Below are 19,956 nucleotides of genomic sequence, written 5' to 3' on the forward strand. Positions count from 1 at the left end.
TCTTGAATGTAATTAAAACGTAGAGGATCTTGAATATTTTCTTTTTAGACTAAGTTCAGTGATTTTTCAAGGCATTAATATAATCTTTCTTTTTGCTTATCAAATATTGCACAGTGATACAAAATTGGATTATTTTCAAATATATTGACACTAAAAACAAAGCAAATAACTTCGTGTGTTCAGTTGTTCTTATTTTTCCCCTTTTTTTACTACTTTCTTACTTGACTGCTATGTTTTTATGTTTAGGTATTCTTTTCCCCATTTTACACCTGCATTTTTCCTAAGGTAACTGACATTTTTTGGCATATTTTTAAAAGGAGGTACTATCCACTGCCTTCTGATTTCCTGTTACTTATGCTCCATTTCCTATCAGAGTCTCAAACAACTGCTGAAAATATGAATATTTCTTTGTTTGAAGATGCTTCCTTCACAGCATTCATTATTTACCTAATTGGCTGATGTCTGCAACAGTTTCCCTTTTCACCCATTTCAAGGAAATTAAAAAGACAAAATCTTGTCCTTTTTTTGTCAGACATATAAAATTGCAGGCTTAAGAAATGTAAACCCCTTTCATTTAAATTATCTATTCCTCACTGTAAGCTTGTAGTGAAAAAGAGGAAGCCAAGAGAAAACCTGAAGCAAGTGAAATCAAAATGGTAACAGTTCAGAAATGAACGTGGAGAATGACAGGTAACAGACACCACAGTTCAGCTGAGTTTAGAACTTGGGTGTGATTTTTTAATGCAAATTACCCTATGGTATTTATACATTTTGAAATGCAGTAACAGTTTATCCTCTCCCTTCTTATGCTGACTTATCAAAGAAAGGAAATATTTACCTTTTGGAATCCAATTTACAAACAGAATGCTTCAATATAACCCTACACCAAAATTTAAAAACATCCTTAGATATGTCTGTATTTTGCAGAAGTAAGACAAAGTCTGCCTGAAGAATGAAGATAATAGGGCTTCTTGGCTCCTTACAAAATATTTTTCTTGGTTTTGCTTCTATCATTCCTAATTAGGGTAACTTTAAAAATCATTTTTGCCAAAATTGTGTGTTTAAAACTGTGGCTCATCTGCATGCTTTTTGTGATCTGGGAAACCTGAGAAAATCAGGAACTTGGATGAGTGAACTATAGTTAGACATCAACCTCATGTCATTAGCTCATGAAAGAAGCTGCTTTTTGCAAACATGTGCAGCTGGAAACTTGTAGAATTAGCAGGCCAATGAGCTCTTGCAGATTTGAATAGGGTACCAGTAGATTGTTCTTATGTTATCCTAAAATTGGTATCCATATACTTTCCACTGACATAGTGATGCTTAGTGAGTAATGGTGTCAGTCCCAATGCCCTTTTATCCCCTCACCCTTTACCTACAGAGGACTTTGGAAGCTAGATCTCTTCTGAAAACACTTTGAATAAAAGCCAAACTAGTCAATAATCACAATATAACAAAAAAATAAAGCTGTTATAAATCATCCCAAGGAGGGCAATGAAAATGATGAAGGGCCTTGAGGGGAAGCTGTACAAGAAGTGGCTGAAGTCACTTGGCCTGTTTAGTCTGGAGGAGACTGAGGGAAGCCCCCATACCAGCCTACAGCTTTCTCATGAAGGGGAGGGGCAAACACTGATCTCTCCTCACTGGTGACCAGTGACAGGGCTGAAGGGATCATCAGGAAATTTTGAGGCTTGTTGGGCACTGACACAGGCTCTCCAGGGAAGCAGTCACAGCATGAAGCTGGACAGAGCTCAAGAGCTGTTCAGACAATGCTGTCTGGCACATGGTGTAACTCTTGGGGTGTCCTGTGCAGGGCCAAGAGTTGGACTTTGATGATCCTTGTGGGTGCCTTTCAATTCAGTATATTCAGATTCCATGATTCTAATTTCTTTATCAGGCTTTAAATGCAGCATCATATACCTAGATAAGAGCTTAGCTTTAAGGGGAAACAGGTCTTGCCCAAAATTACTATCAACTCTTTTTACTTCAAATCTATCTGGCAATCTCTTCTTCTAGATATAGGGCGGGGTGGGGGGATGATGTCTGAAAACAAAACAAAGCAAACCAGGTAAGTTCTTTCTGGTATCTTGAAACTTATCTTACACAAGCAAAGAAAGGGGTCAAACTAAAGTGCAAGCATATGTAGAAACACTTTTACTTAAAAATATATCTGTGAGTTTAGAGACTGTCATAATTTTTTTTCTGCAGGTATGAGAACTACATATGATTCTTTTTGACCTGAATCACTGTGAAAATTTTTTGTACCCATAGGAAGGGCAATCATGATGAAGTTCTTCCATCAGAGTTCACGTAGATGAGGAATTAACTTGAATTCATTGTATATACAATAGTTAATAAATTTCTCACATAACCCAGATTCTTGGTCTACTGGAATTTTGATTTTTCTAATCCTCATCCTTAGATGAACTCTCAAGTACTAGATATTTTTATGCCCTATGGGTGCTAACCTCAATTATTTTAATTTGTATAAGTGAGAATTATTTTAGATCTACATAAATGAGGAGTGAATTCACAAGACAATCATAGTACCCAGCACCCAACAGTAGCAGATGAAACTGAGCAGTAAAAGGATAGGAGCTGACAGTTTCATATCACAGCAATTTTTAGTTATAAATTTGTTCTGTGTTTAACCAAAATCAAAGTCTTTCAAATGTTCTCATAGAGAAGGAAGTGTGGAGAAAGATCTGATGAAAAATCTGAAGTACTCAGTTCATGAAAACATGTGCAAAAGAGGGATTCTATCTGCCAGCCCTTCCTAATAAAACTTTGTTGAATGTTTCTTCTTCATTTTGGTGAAAGTGCATATTCAGAGTAGCTGTACAGTCTCTAAATCTTACAATTAGCTCTACTGGATCTCTACAAAAATCTATATCTGGATTTTACTGGACCATTCTAAAAGGCTACTCTAAGCTGCTCATTCATGCCTGCTAACAATCCTGTCAGATAACTGATCACTTAATTCTTAATTTCTTTATTTTAACCAACCTTGGTGGTACTACTGATCTTTTTTTTTTTTTTTTCTTTTTCTGTCAAGTTAAAAGCACACATAGACTCCTGTAAAAATGTTACTTTGAAACACAGATTATTTCCCAAAGTCACCCAGGATGTGATACTTAACTATTTTTGCTCTGCACAAGATAGGTTTAAAGAGAATATTTTAGGAAAAAGCATTTTTTTATTATTAAGCTCTTTCAATATTTTTATATTTGTTAGCAGTGAACTCTGATCATATTCTATACGTGTATTCATTCTTTTTTCAACAATAGCCCTAAGATTCAGACTCAGTAATGTCTCTACTATGAATATTCTCATTAAATTGTCAACAATAACTGTACTATTAATTTCCTTTTCAAGTAAATTGGGTAAGTACATTAATGTTTCAAGGTTTAAAGAAGTCAGATTTTATGGAATGTAATTAAAGGCATTGATTGGTTATGATTATAAAAGCATAAACCTTCAAAGCTATAGTAAATTATTATTAGAAATTATTTCAAAGTATCTGAATTTGAAGATTTTCAAACCCAGTGAATTTCGTATGGAAGCAGTATTGGTATGTTAATATTAGCCTTTCTCATATCTTGTCAGCTGGGCACTAAGCATCTCTAAAAAAGAAATTTTTTTTTCTTGTCAAAACAAGGCACTAGAAGATGATAAAAAGTACTTTACAATACCCTATGCTTTAGCTGTTTATTTTATTCAATAACATTTCAATAATATTCAATAATATTTCTCTGTTGACATTTTTCCTTTAGATTATTTCAGCTTGACTCCTCATCATTTAATGTTCCGCAGTGATCCTAAATCTGAAATTTAAATATGTTGTTGTAAATACCTAATGCATTTTAACTTTTTTATCCTGCAATCAACATTCTCTGTATCTTCTCCCAAACTCAAACAAACATCTTACACAGGCTATTGTCTGCTGAGTTCGCTGATGAAAACCTTTCAGTTGACCAGAAAGAGAGTAACCATAAGAAAATGATGACGTTTCACCTGATTTTGATACAAGTAAAGTGATGAAAACCAAGAGTATTTAAGGCAACAGGCAAATAATTCTAAAACAGGTTCTTCCCTGTGAGGTACACAGCAGTGTTTCTAGATCTGGAAAGAACCATGATCTTGTGGAACTTGAAAAAAACAAAAACCAAAAAACAAACACCCACACAAACACAGTAGTTTCAGTTAGCAATTTTTTTCCTTCTAAGACAAAACACGGGTTCAGAGAATATTGAAACCACCTGTTGTAGGCACTGGGATTAAAATGGTGCCAAATTTGTTATGGCCACAGAGTTCCCTGTGCCTTGTGTTTTTGATCAACTGTACTTCAGAGAATCCAGGTTACTGGGTGGTATTTGAGTAGGATTTGCTGTAACGAATGTACATACATAGGAAAGTGATACAGAAAGCTATTATAGCAGGTGCACTAAAATCTTTTCCCAGCATAAAGCTGACAAAGAGTTTGAAGAAAAAGTCTAATAGATACATGAAGCTGATGCAATGTAGATGAAAACTAACTGAAAAATGCAGATATGATGTGACAGATACATTTGAGAAATTTGCATTATATTAAACTAATTGTTTTAGCTGAAAGGAAATGAGCAGTGAAAGGTCTTTAAGTCAAACAAAAAAAAATAAAAATCTTGTGTTGGTTGTGATTTTGCTGGGGAATTAGGTACATTGAAACAATTAAAACATTTTTAAAAGCTGACCAACAGCAATCATTTAATTCCTACTGCTTTTACTGAAATTAATTTATCTAGGCTTTTATTTTGAAACAAACTATCTTTTGACCTTTGCAATGTAACTGTATGCTTTTACAAGCAGTAGTATACATCTATGGATACATCTTACATTATGAACATGTAAGATGTATACATTTTATTACATCTTCATTGTAATGTAAAAAAAAATAACATTCAGTGAAAATAAACATTTTCAGTTCTGATAGCTTAAATTCATGAATTTACTGTCACTACTTCGTTTTAAGCACTGACAGTAGAAAACAGAAAGGGTTCCATTTTACTGTATTTTTACTGAAATCTGCCATCAGATTTCTTTCCTAATTTGTATAAGATATTGACTGAACTTGGGTTGTTCATTTTTACAGCAGAATACACAGTGATATTAAGTTAATTCCTCGATTAGTTGTCTTTCATTGGTCCATATTTTCTCCTTCCACTATGATAGTTGTAAGAGGATTTCTAGCTCGCCAGCACTTGCTACAGAAGATGAGCATCAAACAGCAAGAGGTCACTTCAATCAAAAGCTTCTTGCAGAATGCTGAGGATATGGGATTGAAAGCATATGACGACCTGGTGATTCAAAATGCCTCTGACATTGCTCGGGAAAATGACCGGCTGCGCAACGAGATGAATGCTGCTTACCACAGGGAAAAGGGAGAGGCTAGAAACAGGCCAGAAGAAGGCCACAAAAGGTAAGATGAGAAACACCTGCTGTGAAGAATTAATGAGTCTCTTCAGTTTTTGTGAATTCCTTCCCTGCTTAGAAAGCTGTGGAAATGATTGAGGGATTGCAAGAGGATTCTCAAGTATATGCTCATCCCAAACCAATATTAAGTCATGTTTTTTTTTTCCCTGTATATCAGGTAATTAAGTCTAGAAACTTAAGGAGACTGCCGTATTCTATTCAGGGGGCAATGAACTTAGAGGAACTTATTAAAGTCTCTGAGACACTTATTTTTTTACAGAAATACTCCTAATTCTATGATAAATAGATTATAGTTTCATTTTATCAGACCAAACAAGCAAAAAAAAAAAACTTCTCTGACTTAAAATACCAACACTGAGAAATTACCAAGGTAAAGAAAAAGAGATAGGAAAGTTTTAAAATACAGTAAAGTCCAGACTAAGGAATCCTGATTTCTCACTGAAACAAATAGATTGGTTGTGGATGCTTTTGTTTAAAAATGGGAATTATTTTAATTTTTTTTTTTTAACTCACAGAGTTTTTAGAAGTACCTATTTTACAAATCCAGTAAGTGTTGGAGAGCCATTTTCTAGGAAGTCCCTGATTTCTCTCTTAGACAGCTGAATGGGCAGTTAGCATTTGCAGTTAATCGGTATGTGTCAACAGAAAGAATGTGTCTATAACCTGCTGGACATTTAAATGTTTATTTTTCCATAGGAACTTAATTTTCATCCAGAACAACTCCCTTTGCTATCATTGATTTTGTCAGTGACTTTAATAAAAGTGAAAATGGCAGTGCATCTGCTTAATTAGCTTCAAATATCCCAGTGATTACATATTGGAGCAAATGCCTTTGTAGGAAAGACTGTAATTAAACATTACAGTGAAAACAAATTATCCACTGAGCACCATGCTTTCATCTTTTGCTATTTCATTTACTACATGGGCAGCTGGCTATATCCTGTGCATGAATTTCAGCTCTGCTGGTGATTTGCCATGCAGAAATACAATTTAAAAAGATAAATGCTTGGGGATTTGTTTGAAGAATAGCAGTATAGACATCTTCTATCTAATACATTACTACTCTAAGTTAAAAGGGTCTCAATGTTCTGATTCTTGGAGGAATAAAATGTTAGAAGAATTTTTGTTAAAAATCAATTTGACAGAAGCATCTGGAAGGTTATTTCTCAATAGGTATTCAAATAGCAAAAAAAAAAGGAAAAAATTGAAAAACTAAATTGTAATTGAAACAACTAAGCATAACATCATAATAATAAAAATTATTATTAAAAGTAATAACTAATAATTAAGTTTAAACTGGAAGATATAGGGATATCTGGGTGGAATTGCTCAAGCAGTCAACGTAGGTGGTTAAAAAGGTTTTCTAATATTTTAAAGATTTGAATTATCTAAATAGAATTTATAGTTGTCTTTTTAGAAAATAATGATAAAGGCTCAGCATTTGCTGCCTCAGTAACTTTCTATTAAAATGGATTTCCCAGAAATTATCATTCAGATTAAAAACCCAGCTTTTGATTGTGTGTAGCAATCAAAGTGTGAACAATTCATTCAGTGAATGTCTGGTCAACAATATGAGACTGCTTAAGCAAGGCTGCATTTGTGTGAAAAAGGGCCGGTGTCCTGATTTATCATGAAACAGGAAATGGAAGAAAGCTAGCAGCTTGATCTGGATTTGTTTGTCAGAAGATTACTACACACATCCCCTCGACACAGCAGGGGAGTTGTGAGATTGTTTACCAGAAAGCTGTTGTTACATTTGCATGAACAGGTTCATTGTTACTGCTTGAATAATGCATCTGGGCCTCTTTTCTGTGTTTTCAGAGCTGAAGACAAGGGTGGGAAGGTCTCTGAGGACAGCTTTGCCGGCTGTCGAACGTCTAAGCACTTTCACTCCAGCTCTGTCCCCGTCCCCATGGCAGTGGATGGCTTGGTACATTCTGCAGCTGGGTCATCCATCAGATCCCCCTCCCTGCACTCTGTTTTCAGCATGGACGATAGCAATAGCCTGCCATCACCAAGGAAACAGCCTCCTCCCAAACCAAAGAGGGACCCCAACACACGACTGAGTGCCTCCTACGAGGCTGTTAGTGCTTGCTTGTCGGCAGCTTCTAAGGAAACCGCTAATGAAGGTTAGACATAAAGGCAGAGACAGTCGCAAATGTTACTCTGAGTTATTGATGTGTTTTTCGTACTTTGATCCTTTTAAACACAGTCATATGCCTTTGAGAGGTCCTGCTTCCTTGAAATATTTCAGTGGCAGTAAATAAAATTAGCCAATTTGTCATTTGTACCCAAATCAGCAAATAATACTTGTGTGTCCTAATTGCCCAGTTTGTCAACAACCAAAACCTATTTGTAGAAATCTCTCTAGAAACAAGTAATCTGTCAAAATGAGCTATTCTACCCCACAATTTTATCTCACCTTTTAAACTGTTAGTATATCTTGCATCACTAAAACAGAATGCTCAAATCTTGAGTTTCACTGACTCAAACATTAAACTTTCTTCTACTTTTTTTCTATGCTTACATGAATAACTTACATGTTCAGTGTTTGTGTGTGGCTTTTTTGCCATAATTTGGTTACAGTGATTTTTATTTAGAAGGAAAGTGCTGCAAGTATCCCAAAGTGTCTCAGTGCATTATGGTGCACATAGCATGATTTTGAGTTCACTTGTTCTATTCTCCTTCACCTTTGAAATGAATGAGTAGAAGATGAAGGAAAGGAATGCATTCTGCTTTCCTTGATAAGCCTGACTTCTCATGTTTTGTGTAAATGATCTTCAAGGCATATAAAGGAAGATCCTTCAGGTTGGATTTAAAGCTCGCTATAACTCCTTAGTCCTGCACACAATGGATAGAAATCTTTGCAGACACCTCTCTCAAAATAATTACTCACATCCAGTTCATTAGATGAGAGTCCATTTTTCTTAACCTCTTCCTTTCTCATTCAAGCTCTATGTAAGGAGACATGAACTACGCCCAGCATACTTTTAAACTAGTGTGGTTTAAGGAGGTGTGTAGTAATTTAATCTTTCTGTGTCCAAATCTGCAAGAGATTATTGATTTAACCAGGAAGTTCTAATAGAGGTGCTTTGAAAGAACAACAATTTATATATTAATGTGTGGCTTTAACAATAATGTTTACATATACTCGCAAAACAATTTTGAAGTTCTTATATGTATGAAACAATAGGCCAAGTTTCTGCCATGTACTCATTTTCCTGGAATTATGTCAGTTTCTTTGGTCTTTGTCCAAAACCAGCTCTGATTTATACCATCTAATTTTGATCTTAAAAGACCAATCATCTAGGTATCTAGTCTCTTCACACCATACATGCCTGGAGGCTATGAAGAGCTATCTAGTTTAGTTAAATGTATACTCACTTGGGGATTTGCCCTTAGGCTATGAGATTCCCTAAAGTTATAAATTATTTCCACACCTGCAGTACAAAAGAAGAGGGGGGCATAATATCATCCTATAATTAGAGTTTTATAGATATTGCATAACAGAGGGGTATTTCAGTTACTGGCAATCACATATGTGTCCAAGTAGCACCGTGCTGACTCCTAGTTGAAAGCATGCCCCTCTCCCTTGGAGCAAAAGGAGAAACAAGCACATATTTCCATATGTTATAGATCTTGCTGTGCACATCTGGATTCAAAATATAGCTCCTCAGGTGTGAGTTTTTCATCTTTTGGTGCCAGCAGAGATTACCAATGAAGATTACATGCCCAGGTAGCAAAGGCCTGTGGTTGGGTAGCTGAAAATTCTGCATTTTATTGCTAGAAGTATTTATGCTTTTGCTTGGAGTCCTGTGTTTGTGACTGCTGTTCATTGTAGAACTAAATGGGCAACATTTGAAGGCTTAAAGCAGTAGACCAGTGCTGCCTTTAACTTGTTAATAACACAGACATTTTTCATTTTCCTAGTACTGACCCGTCCAAGACCACACAGTGATGACTATAGTACCATGAAAAAAATACCTCCCAGGAAACCAAAGCGAAGTCCAAATACAAAACTTAGCGGCTCTTATGAAGAAATACCTGGCCAAAAGCCTGGGGATGTAAAAAAAGCAAGCACAGTAGTTAAACCAGGTGTCTATGACACTGTGACAGTACAGAGAGCAGCTTCTACTGATGTACCACAACATGGCGTGTTGAATCTCTTTATGTCACAAGAAGAGGAGGAAAATGAGCCCGTCTATATTGAAATGGTAGGGAATGCAGTGAAAAGCAGTTCTGCTGAAGCGGAGAGTCCTGAACAGGGAGAGTCTGTATATGAAGAAATGAAGTATTTTCTACCAGAGGAAGGAAGCACTGGTAATGGGATAATTCCAGTAGTGACTGGATCTCCTCCTCTGTTGTTTGAAAGCAAAAAAAATGTTAACATTGAAGATGGAACGTTGGATGGAAACAGTCAAGCAGCTTTGATCTATAAAGACTCATGTGACATTCCAGCCCCTTTCCCTAACTTGCTGCCCCACAGGCCACCACTTCTTGTATTCCCTCCAACCCCTGTCACATGTTCACCTGCTTCTGATGAATCACCTTTAACACCACTAGAGGTCAAAAAGCTTCCTGTTTTGGAAACAAACCTAAAATACCCTGTGCAGTCAGAAGGCTCAAGTCCATTATCACCCCAGTACTCCAAAGGCCAGAAGGGGGAGAATGAAAGACCAGTATCTCCAGGCTTGATTGTGTTTAGTGTTTCCACCAAAGTGACTCCTCCTTCCACACCACCTCCTCCACTGCCACCACCCCCTCCTCCTGTACCACCTCCTGCTTCCTACCGGGCTTCCACACATTTTGCATCTCCTCCGGAGACTTGTGCTAGTTTTCTGATTAATGCAGGGAAGACAGGTACAAATTCAGATCTGTCAAAAGTACCTCAGAGACCCAATCCTGCTCAGCTTGGATGCTCATCTTCTCCATTCTCCAAGCTGCCTTACTCCCCAAAGGTGGCAAGAGCGGATCACAGGAAATTGAACTCAAATTCATCATCTTCATTTCCATACAGCCCTACAAACTCAAGGTCATTGACCAGTCCCCTTGATGAGTTAACTAGCTTGTTCAACTCAGGAAGGAGCGTGCTACGAAAATCTGCAGCAGGACGTAAGATCAGGGAGCCAGAAGGTAAGGCAGCTCTCTGTAATTCTGTATTGTGAATTTTTTCTGCATCAAAACTTTCTAACCTTGAATGAAATGAAAGAATGAAAACCTTGATTGGTTTGGATTTTTTTTTTAAAGGTCTGTTGTAGTCATAAGAAACACATATAGAATATAAATTACATATAGAAACTATATGTCTTCAGGTTTTGTCTGAGATACCAACTTTTTTTTTACCAAAATATTTGTATGACAAAAGTTTAAGTGTTCTTTTAACATTCCAGCTGTCTCAGTAAAATAAACACAGTTGTTACATTGTATGAAAAATTAGTGTCTGTTATCAAAGTATAAAAATACTTTTAATTAAATATATGGCTAGGTGGCTGGTAGATGTGCTTTACTTTGAAGACTTTCATTTAAAGTTTGATCATTTAATTTCCATTAAATTCTGTATTTGGTGATACAGTCTTCATTATTCCCCTAAATAATGCTTGGATGGAGAGTCATGCAGTGAACAATATTTGAAAAGTTAAAATAAATCCTGGTTCTGCATCTCAATAACAACACTGACTCCAGTCTTTGCATTACTTTTCTGATTTAAAAAAATGTTTCCTATTAAGTCCTACTCAGTACACTTTATATAGAAATTTCTCCCCATACTAGCATCTCCTTAACAGAGAATTTTGTGAATTTATAATTTAGTGTGAGAAAATATCTAGACTGTTTTCTCTGCTTCTTCACTTCTATCTGTCCAAATAGCTTGTCTTAATCAAGAGCTGTGCGCAGCATATTCAAAATAGGCAATACAGAGTCATCGAATCACTTAGGTTTGAAAAGAACACTAAGATCGTTGAGTCCAGCTGCAAAACTAACACTTTCCATGATTTCAACTATATCATAGTTTTCCAGCTGCAGTGTCTTCCAGCTCTTTCTGTTCGTTGCACATGCCACATATCTTGGTGTAGCTGTACTTCCATTGGCCTATTGATGTGCCATCTCCTTGGGAGGAAGCCTGAGTCATACTTTTGAAATAAAAAACAATCTTGTAGAGAACAGGATGGATTCTCTTATTACTCATTGTCTATTTTCTTAAATACCTACTGCTCCATTGATTTTAGTATCATATCCTAATTTACACAGCTATAGAGAAGAAGGTGTTTGTTCTTGCTCTGTACATGTGTGTACAGAGCAAGAGGTGGATGTCTGCTACCCTACATCTCTATTCTTAAGAACTTTGGCAGCCTTCAGCCAAAATTGCTTTCTACCAAGGAGATAAAGGTCTCAAAATTAACTGAGTTTCTACAAGCTTCATGAAAGTTAGTATCTAGGTGAAGATGGGACATTCATCTATCAAAGAAACTGTTGTGGCAGAACCCTTGTAAGTCCTCCAGACCCCGAAAAAGCTTTAGCTGGACCTTGCTTGTTCTTTTATGCTGAATTCAATCCTGTATGTTGAATGAGTATGAAATGAGAATTTATCAGTTCTAAACCTCAAGAGAATGTTTTTTTCTGATGCAAAGTATTTGAACTGATGAAATTGGTAAAGGAGTTATTGCAGTAGTTTCACTTGCTTTGACATAATTACTCAATGACATTCACTGCCTATAAATATACATAGAATGTTTTCTGTGGGGTTTTTAATGTTTTTGTGGTTGGTTTTATTTGTTTGTTTGTTTGTTTGAAGTTGGGAGTGTTAGTTTATCATACAGTTTATACATTTTTATCTGCTGGGAAGTAACTATTAAAGTTAACTCTTTGGATGTATCTTCTCAAGTCTTTCTCAATGTACCTATTGAGAAAGTATTGTAAACCACTGCAATCAGGTAAAAAAAAGAAAAATAACCTTTACCTTAAAATAAAAGTTGCTTTGGAATGGAAGATTTTTTTGCAAATGCAATGGTCAACTAAATGTGACCAAGATAGAGTTCAACTTGGGTCTCATGTGGGTTGAAGCTAGTGCATTAACAGAGGGTACCATAAAAAACCTCTAAATTTACCTTTCACATGGAAAATGTACTTCTAAATATTTCATCAAGGGAGCACTAAGTATGAAAGATCAAAGTTCAAGAAAGATATACGATAAAAAACCTGAATCAATATTTTATGAGCTAGGAAGCTACTGTATACTAAGTGCAGTTACATATGAATAGTTCAATGATAAGTAGATGGATTGAAAGTAACTAAGAAATGCAAGTGAATATGTGTGTTTTTACAATTTGCCTTTTTTATGTACTTCATGTGTTCATCTATTTTCTATGGTAACAGCGGGAAAAAATTATTTAACTTTTCATGCAAAGTAATAAGGTGGCAGTCATCAGAGCTGGGTCTTTACAAGCTGTGTAAAACTAGAAGTTGTCATGTGCTACCTTCTGACATTATTATCACCTCTTGCCTAATGCATATTAAGTTACTAGAAGACTCCTCCCTTTCTTTTTATCATTTGTAGTATTTTATTTATCAGTGATGATAGGGTGAAAAAAAAAAAAAGTTAATAGAATTTCATTAAAGTTGAAGACATAGCCTAGAATAGGACTCTAGAATGTGCAATTTCCTTTATTTTCAGAAGATGTAGCCTATTGACAATCTTAACTAAAACTAGGAAGTGAAACTGTGGGCCATTTTGAAGTCATGGAGAGTTACCTATAGGAATCAGGGAGTTTCTGTATGGGATCATCAGCCTTGGAGATGAAAGCCTCCTCGCCAATGTAAGTGCAATACAGATCCCCCAGCATGCCTGCCTTTCGCCTGGAGGAGTAATTTCAAGGCCTGAGAACACTTATGTCCTTTTGGCTTCTGACCTCTTTGTGAGAAAAGCTCGTCCGGAATTACAGCAGAACACATTTGTGGTTTTCTGATGCGCTGAAGAGTTATTGTGAACTGAACTGAGAGTATTGTCTTTCAGAAGGGCAACAGCAAAAAAAAATCAAATGGCAACAACTTTCTTTTCTTTTTGGTTGAGCCTGGCCTTTTTTTTTCTTTTTTTTTTTTTTTTTTTTTTTTAATAAAACACTAGCCCCTGCTGGTTCAAACAATGATCAGGATCATATAGTATGCAATTTTATGCAAAATACTTCACATGTAACAAGAGAAGTTTTTTACTCTGCAGAGCTAATTGTTCAAACAAAGCTGTAACAGGTGAGAACCTAGATAAGGTGTTTTTTTGAAGGTTGGAAAGAGTTGTCATTGAAACTGCAGCTGTATTGTTACGCAGGGATTTGTTTTTACTCCATATGAAATGAGACTTTAGTGCAGATAAGTGATAATACACACACACAAATCTTTCCTCTGTGATGAAACCTTAATTTGCAAGACAGATTGAAACTGAATGGTCATGTGCAGAGAAAGGCCCTACTCAAATAGACAGGACCTGAGGTTTGAAACTAGACCTCATGAAACAAAATTCAATCCTTAAACACAAAACAGCACTTCTTAGCAGGATATCCAAATATTTTTGACTATTCTACATATAAGACATTACTTATATAAGGAAGAGACAATCACATGTTTAAGCATTTCATATTAAATATTTATGAGCAAGGACGGAATTTTCTGTTACTCAGTGTGGAAGAATGATACTCAGATTTTGCGAGGTTGTGATGCTATTTCTCTTAATTGATACAGTTGATATGAAATTATTCCATGCAAAGGGGAATCATTTCACCTTCAGAACAAAAGGTAGAATAAATCCTAGCCATTCATCCATGCTTGGATTGGCAGAGTGAGTACTCATGTGGATTTCTCACCATTAGTCTATTGAGATGAAGGTACAATGTTTTCTGTTCTTCCCACTTCTTCACTGTTGAGAAAAAAATTACTAAAACATTGATACTTAATTTCTGTGTCTGAGCAAAAGAAAATACACAAGTTTGCAACCCCACATCTAGGAGCCTAAGAAATAATATTAAGAAGACATTTCCTTTATATACATCACCAATGTATAGGCATCAAGTTTGTAAAATAATGTTTCAGTACAAGTAAATCTGTATATTCAAGTCTATCCATTCTTCAGTGACCTATTTCTTTCCAGACAGTTTGGTAACAACAGCAAATATGTGAAAACTTTAGATTGTTAACTATTTATTGTTATCAATATTGTTATTGTTTGTCCAGTATCCTTGACATTCATTCATTGTGTGAATCCTTTCTTTACTTACTTCCTAAGTGATGAATTTCCAATATGATGTGTGAAGTAGGTAGCTGTTTCACATATCAGTGTCTTATTTCACATTCTTTAGTTTAAGCATTGAAAGTCATGGGAAGATAATTACAACTGGAAAATAATACAGATACTTTGATGTACCTTGGGACTAAATCTTGCCAAATACCCTCTACTGAGTTGACTCAAACTTGGAGAACAACAAAATCTAATGTATATATATGAAAAGTACTGTCCTGCCAAAGGCAGGTATCCCTGTCATAGTTAATAAATAATTTTCCCCTATCATCAGATAGAGCAAGCTATTGTGCAGCTAACGTCTCAACAGCAGATTACAAATTAAATCCCTACTTGTGTTTCTGTGATGAAATCCCAGGCCTTTACCCTCTAAGTCACTCAACTTTTTGTCTTAAGCAACTTAATAAAGATAATAATACTATCTCCATCTCCTTCCTATTTGTACAATGAAATAGATATACTTTCTTTGTGGTAAAAGCTAATAACTTACAAACCATGAGTAATACAGAAAGCTATGTTTTCAACTTTATCTTTTACCTGTAAATGCTGGAGGAATTATTGTATAAGGCGTTGAGGTTCTACATCTTTAAAGGAAAATTCTCAAATAATTAAAACTTTAGTCACTTAAGCTTCAGCACACTTTTCAGAAAGAGATTAACATCTTTTTACATAATTGCCTTAATTAGTAGGGAGTGAGGGTGACTTTCTGTGACTAATTTTCAGATCAGATAGCTAAACACAGGAGAGTCATCAGCCTCTGATAGAATATGTGGAGTTGTGTCCTGGTTTAGGGCAAATCTGGGAGAAAACCTCCAAATGGGAGTCTACCCAGAAAAACAAATTCAAGCAGCCCCTCCCCCAACTGGTTCAGGAAAAAAGATTTCCTCAGAGCAAAGTGGAAAAAACTGTTTATTTAACAGAAATTTAATAATATTAAACAATGAAACCTCTCACTGTTCGATGAGATGGCAAATCCAGGAAGAAAAGTCCTTTTCATGTGGTGTAGCTCGGCTCATTCAGGTTCTTATCAGTCCCTCTGGTGTTGGACAGTGCCGAGGCCCAGGCCCTGGTGGGCCCCAGGCGTGAGCTCCCGGGGTTTGGCTGGGTGTTCAGTCCAGAGCAGGTCTGAACAGATCCAGGAAAAAAGGAAAAAAAAAAAAGTCCAGGGAACTCCTCTGCCTCAGCTAGCTAAAACTAATTAAAAGCAAAAGAGAAGCTCTGTCCTGCTGTCTGTCCATGCTGCAGACACCACAGGCCAGGAGCAGGATGTGGGGGAATGAGTGTTCCTCAACACAAACTGCAGCTTCTTCTTCCCCCATCGTCTTCTTTCCTCCTCCCCCCCATCAGCCCAGGACAAGTTGGAAGGCACCTATCAGGATCATCAAGTCCAATTCCAGGCCCTGTGCAGGACACTCCAAGAATCACACCATGTGCCTGAGACTGTTGTCCAAACACTCAAAGTGAAGCAAGCTTGGTGCTGTGACCACTTCCCTTGGGAGCCTGCTCCAGTGTTAACCACCCTGTGGGTGAGAAACCTTTTCCTCAGAATCCCCTCCCTTGCCCACTGGCCATGCTGTGCCTGATGCCCCCCAGGACAGGGTTGGCCCTCCTGGCTGCCAGGAACTGCTGTCGCATGTTCAACTTGCCCTGACATCAACCAGGAACCCCAAGTCTCTTTCTGTGGTGCTCTTTTCCAGCATCTCATTCCCCAGTCTGTACAAGCATCCAGGATTGCTCCATCCCAGCTGCAGAATACAACACTTGCTAAACTTCATAGAATTGTTGATTGTCCATCTCTCTGCGTGGCCTCTCTGCTCTCAATGGAGTCAACAGCTCTTCCCAGTTTAGAGTCATTGGCAAACTTACATTTTCACTACAATCTACTTGCAACTCTCAATCTGAGTCTCTTGCTGTAGGTGCAGAAAAGTGTGAGGAAGCACTGCTAGTAAGAGTTCAATGTAACTCATTACAAAAACACTCTTTCTTGGTTAGCCACAGATGCCCTATACAAAAAATTACACAGGAGTAGACAGAACTGCTGGCGATACAGTTGCCATTCAGCCCATGCTGGGTGATTTTTCAGAGGAAATAATTGTTTCTGTTATTGCAGCAGAAAAAGGTTAGAAGAGTCTAGAGAAAGTACATAGATTCCCAGAATATCTATGGACTGTGCAGCCTAAAAGATACCACCTTAATCTGTAGTATAGATCTCCTGTATAGATCTGTATAGAATCTGTATAGATCTCCTGATCTATAAGTCTGTCACTATCTGGATAATGTATTGCAGAAAAGTCTTGTTGTTTCTGGATAAACAATGTACCAAGAATAATTTTCCATTTCAGAATGCCTGTAAACTAGTATATTTTACTGCTGAAGACTGCTATGGGTTTCTGTTACGATTTTTTTTTTTTTTTTCACTAAAGCATTTAAATTTCTGGTTGACTTCACTGTTTGCTGTTACAGCCTAAAACCACATTAATATGGCATTTGCTTTGGTTATCTATTCCAACATGTGAAAGAGGCTTTGTGTGTGACTACCATAAATAATTTTAACCCAAAGATTATTAGAAGAACAAATTAAGTCTAATTTTCAGGTTAAAAAAATTTGTTGTCATAAAAATTCATATTTATTTTACATTTTAAGTGCTTGTATTGAAAACAAAATCACATCTTTATCACTCCTCCTTACATTTCCAAAAGCTGTATTAATGAAATAGAGGTTGAAGGGGACTATGCAGTCCCAGGATCACAGAGGAAAATACCACTGCATTTTTGATTTCCATTGACTTTACACTGTAACTGTCTCTGGCTGGAAAGGGATCCTAGACTAGGTGGCACCTTGGTCTGAGACACTGCAGGCTCTCTCATATTCATACCAACTCACTGCTGAAGAGGAGTGCTGAGGAAAAGCAATTGCACTGACTTTTCTGTTCCTTTTATATGATCCATTTCTGAGAACTGCAGGCATTTCTTTCAAATTAATGACTCTGTTTTGTGTCCTTTACATTGAGCTGGATTTACTTTGTGTCCCCTTCATCCTGTCTGATACTTGGGTGCAATAATTACACCACAATAATTACACCACATTGTGATGTTTAGTGCATTTAAACCCCACATTTTTTAATAATATCCCATTTTTAATTGCAACTTGGATCATTCAGGTAGACATTTACAGGACCCTTATTTTCATAGAAATGTCTTTTCTTCAGCATCTGATGTGGCATCATAGTTGCAACATCAGTAATGGTTCAGAAAGCTGTCTCTTTACATGAGCCTCTTTTTATGGGCTTCTTTAAATAGTAAGAATTTAATTTGTAATTCACAATGCAGAACCACAAGCGTTTTTGTTTAGGAACCACTACATCATTAATTGCAAACCAATTGTGAGAAATTAGGCATATCTAAGAGAAAGAAATTGATTTGCAGCACACTTACATTCCTGATACCAAAGAAGAATATGGGTATTTGCCAGTAAATGCCATGTCACTTCATTTTACAGGAATTCCAGCATTTGAAACATAATGAAGAATGAAATATGGACACACATTTTAGAGAAGATCTCTAATTAAATTCTCAGCTTAACTGAGAAATCTCTTCAGATGTTTTTAACTTTTTTACATCCATCTCAGCATTAAATTATCTTTTGAGAATTACCTCAGTAGAGAACAACAATTCCATTTCACAGAAAATGTCAAGATTGTGACATTTATATTTGTTTTAGGCTGAAATGAAAACCAAGCATTCTAAAATTCTGTGCAGAAGTAAATATTATTTCATGTCCAGGCTTTCAAAAATGTTTATAAAGTACTGAAATGGTCTGCCTCAAATACATTTAAATGCTTCTTACTGAAAATGTTAACAATTAAATGTGGTCACCTTTTTTTGGACCTAGATGAATTCAAGAGTAGTCATTTCAACATTGGTTGGGTTGGCATTTAGGGGTATGACTGTCTTATAAATAAGCCAAGCTACTTCTAAACTCCTTGGCTCAGGTATCCAAGAGCTGTGCAAACTCCAGCCCTTCAGTGATGACCCAAAGTTATTGGCAGGACTCCTGCTGTTCATCAGGAAACTCTGAAACTCTGTAGACCTGGATGTGTGGATTTTGTTCCAGTCCCAGCTTTGGAATTTTGTGGAGCTGGGTGGAGGAACAAAAGGAGACAATTTAAAAGAGACTGATGAAAAGACTTGGTCATAAATGTGAGGGTACCCTGACACTTATTCTCTTTCCACTGCTACACTCTGCTGTGAGAGAGTAGCCAAGTGCTTAGAAGTGGAGTACTGGAGGTAGGAGTAGCATTTAAAGCAGTTAGCAACATCTACCTTCTTCCTGGAACCGCTAGTGAATGGGAAAATACAGAAGCCTTCAAGTGCAGCCCTCTTTTGGCTTGAGTTTTCATTCTCCTTTAAAATAAAAAGCATAAAAACTAATTTTATACTTTTATGTGGTGAAATTTTTAAAACAGAAACAAAAAACATGCAAAATTAGGCCTGAAATTTTACATTTCATTATTTCTCTTAGCTCTTTCCATAGGGGCTGATTGCAGAACAATCTGGACATACTAGTAGCATTTAGAAACAATTTCTAGCCATTGATTATCTGTATTTGTGCACAGTATGGATGTTGATCACACTGCATCTGCAATAGCCATATGTTCTTGCTTTGAGGTTAATGACGGCGTCATTGACCATCACTCTTTCAAAATGGACTTAAAAACAAGCTAAATAGATATCTAAATTAATTTTTTGTCTTCGAAGCTCACTTGGAAAACAAAGTATGAATGTTGTCTGAGAAGTTTCCCGGAACAGATGTCCCTGTTTGGTGGGCAGGATTACAGTACAGGTGAACCAAAAGTATTCCTTGGATTGCTTCTCAGGATCTGCTCAATTTATCTTCTCAGTGCAGTCACTTATGCCAAGACTTCTGTGTTGCAGTCACTGTGAGAGCTGGTATGAGGTATCCTGAAAAATATCTGTAGAAACATTCTGGGAGACGTAAATAGAACTGATGTGATGTTTCAAATACCTATCTGTTTTTTGGGGTTTTTTTTGTTTGTTTGTTTGTAGTTTTTTTTATTTATTTTTACAGTATTTGTGCTCAAGGGGGAGGAAGGTTGAGACAGTGTCTTGTCACATTTTCTCAGCAAATTGCCTTCTCCTTTTCCAGCGCACCAGCAGGTTTTTAAACAAACAAATACAATAAGTAC

The 19,956-nt window shown here is 36.5% G+C and overlaps 1 protein-coding gene across 7 annotated transcripts in view; it reads left to right on the forward strand.

Annotated features, from left to right (window-relative positions):
• Positions 1-19,956, forward strand: part of MYO16 (myosin XVI) — a 367,619-nt gene that overhangs the window by 310,479 nt on the left and 37,184 nt on the right. For all 7 annotated transcript variants that reach the window (XM_086880163.1, XM_086880162.1, XM_086880164.1 and 4 more), the window contains 3 exons: positions 5,209-5,455; positions 7,291-7,598; positions 9,400-10,602. In XM_086880163.1, coding sequence (XP_086736289.1) covers positions 5,209-5,455; positions 7,291-7,598; positions 9,400-10,602 — 1,758 coding nt within the window. The remainder of the gene's footprint in view (positions 1-5,208; positions 5,456-7,290; positions 7,599-9,399; positions 10,603-19,956) is intronic.

This window comes from Cyanistes caeruleus, chromosome 3 (assembly GCF_971803275.1).
Source record: "Cyanistes caeruleus chromosome 3, bCyaCae1.hap1.1, whole genome shotgun sequence".
Classification (NCBI taxonomy): Eukaryota; Metazoa; Chordata; class Aves; order Passeriformes; family Paridae; genus Cyanistes; species Cyanistes caeruleus.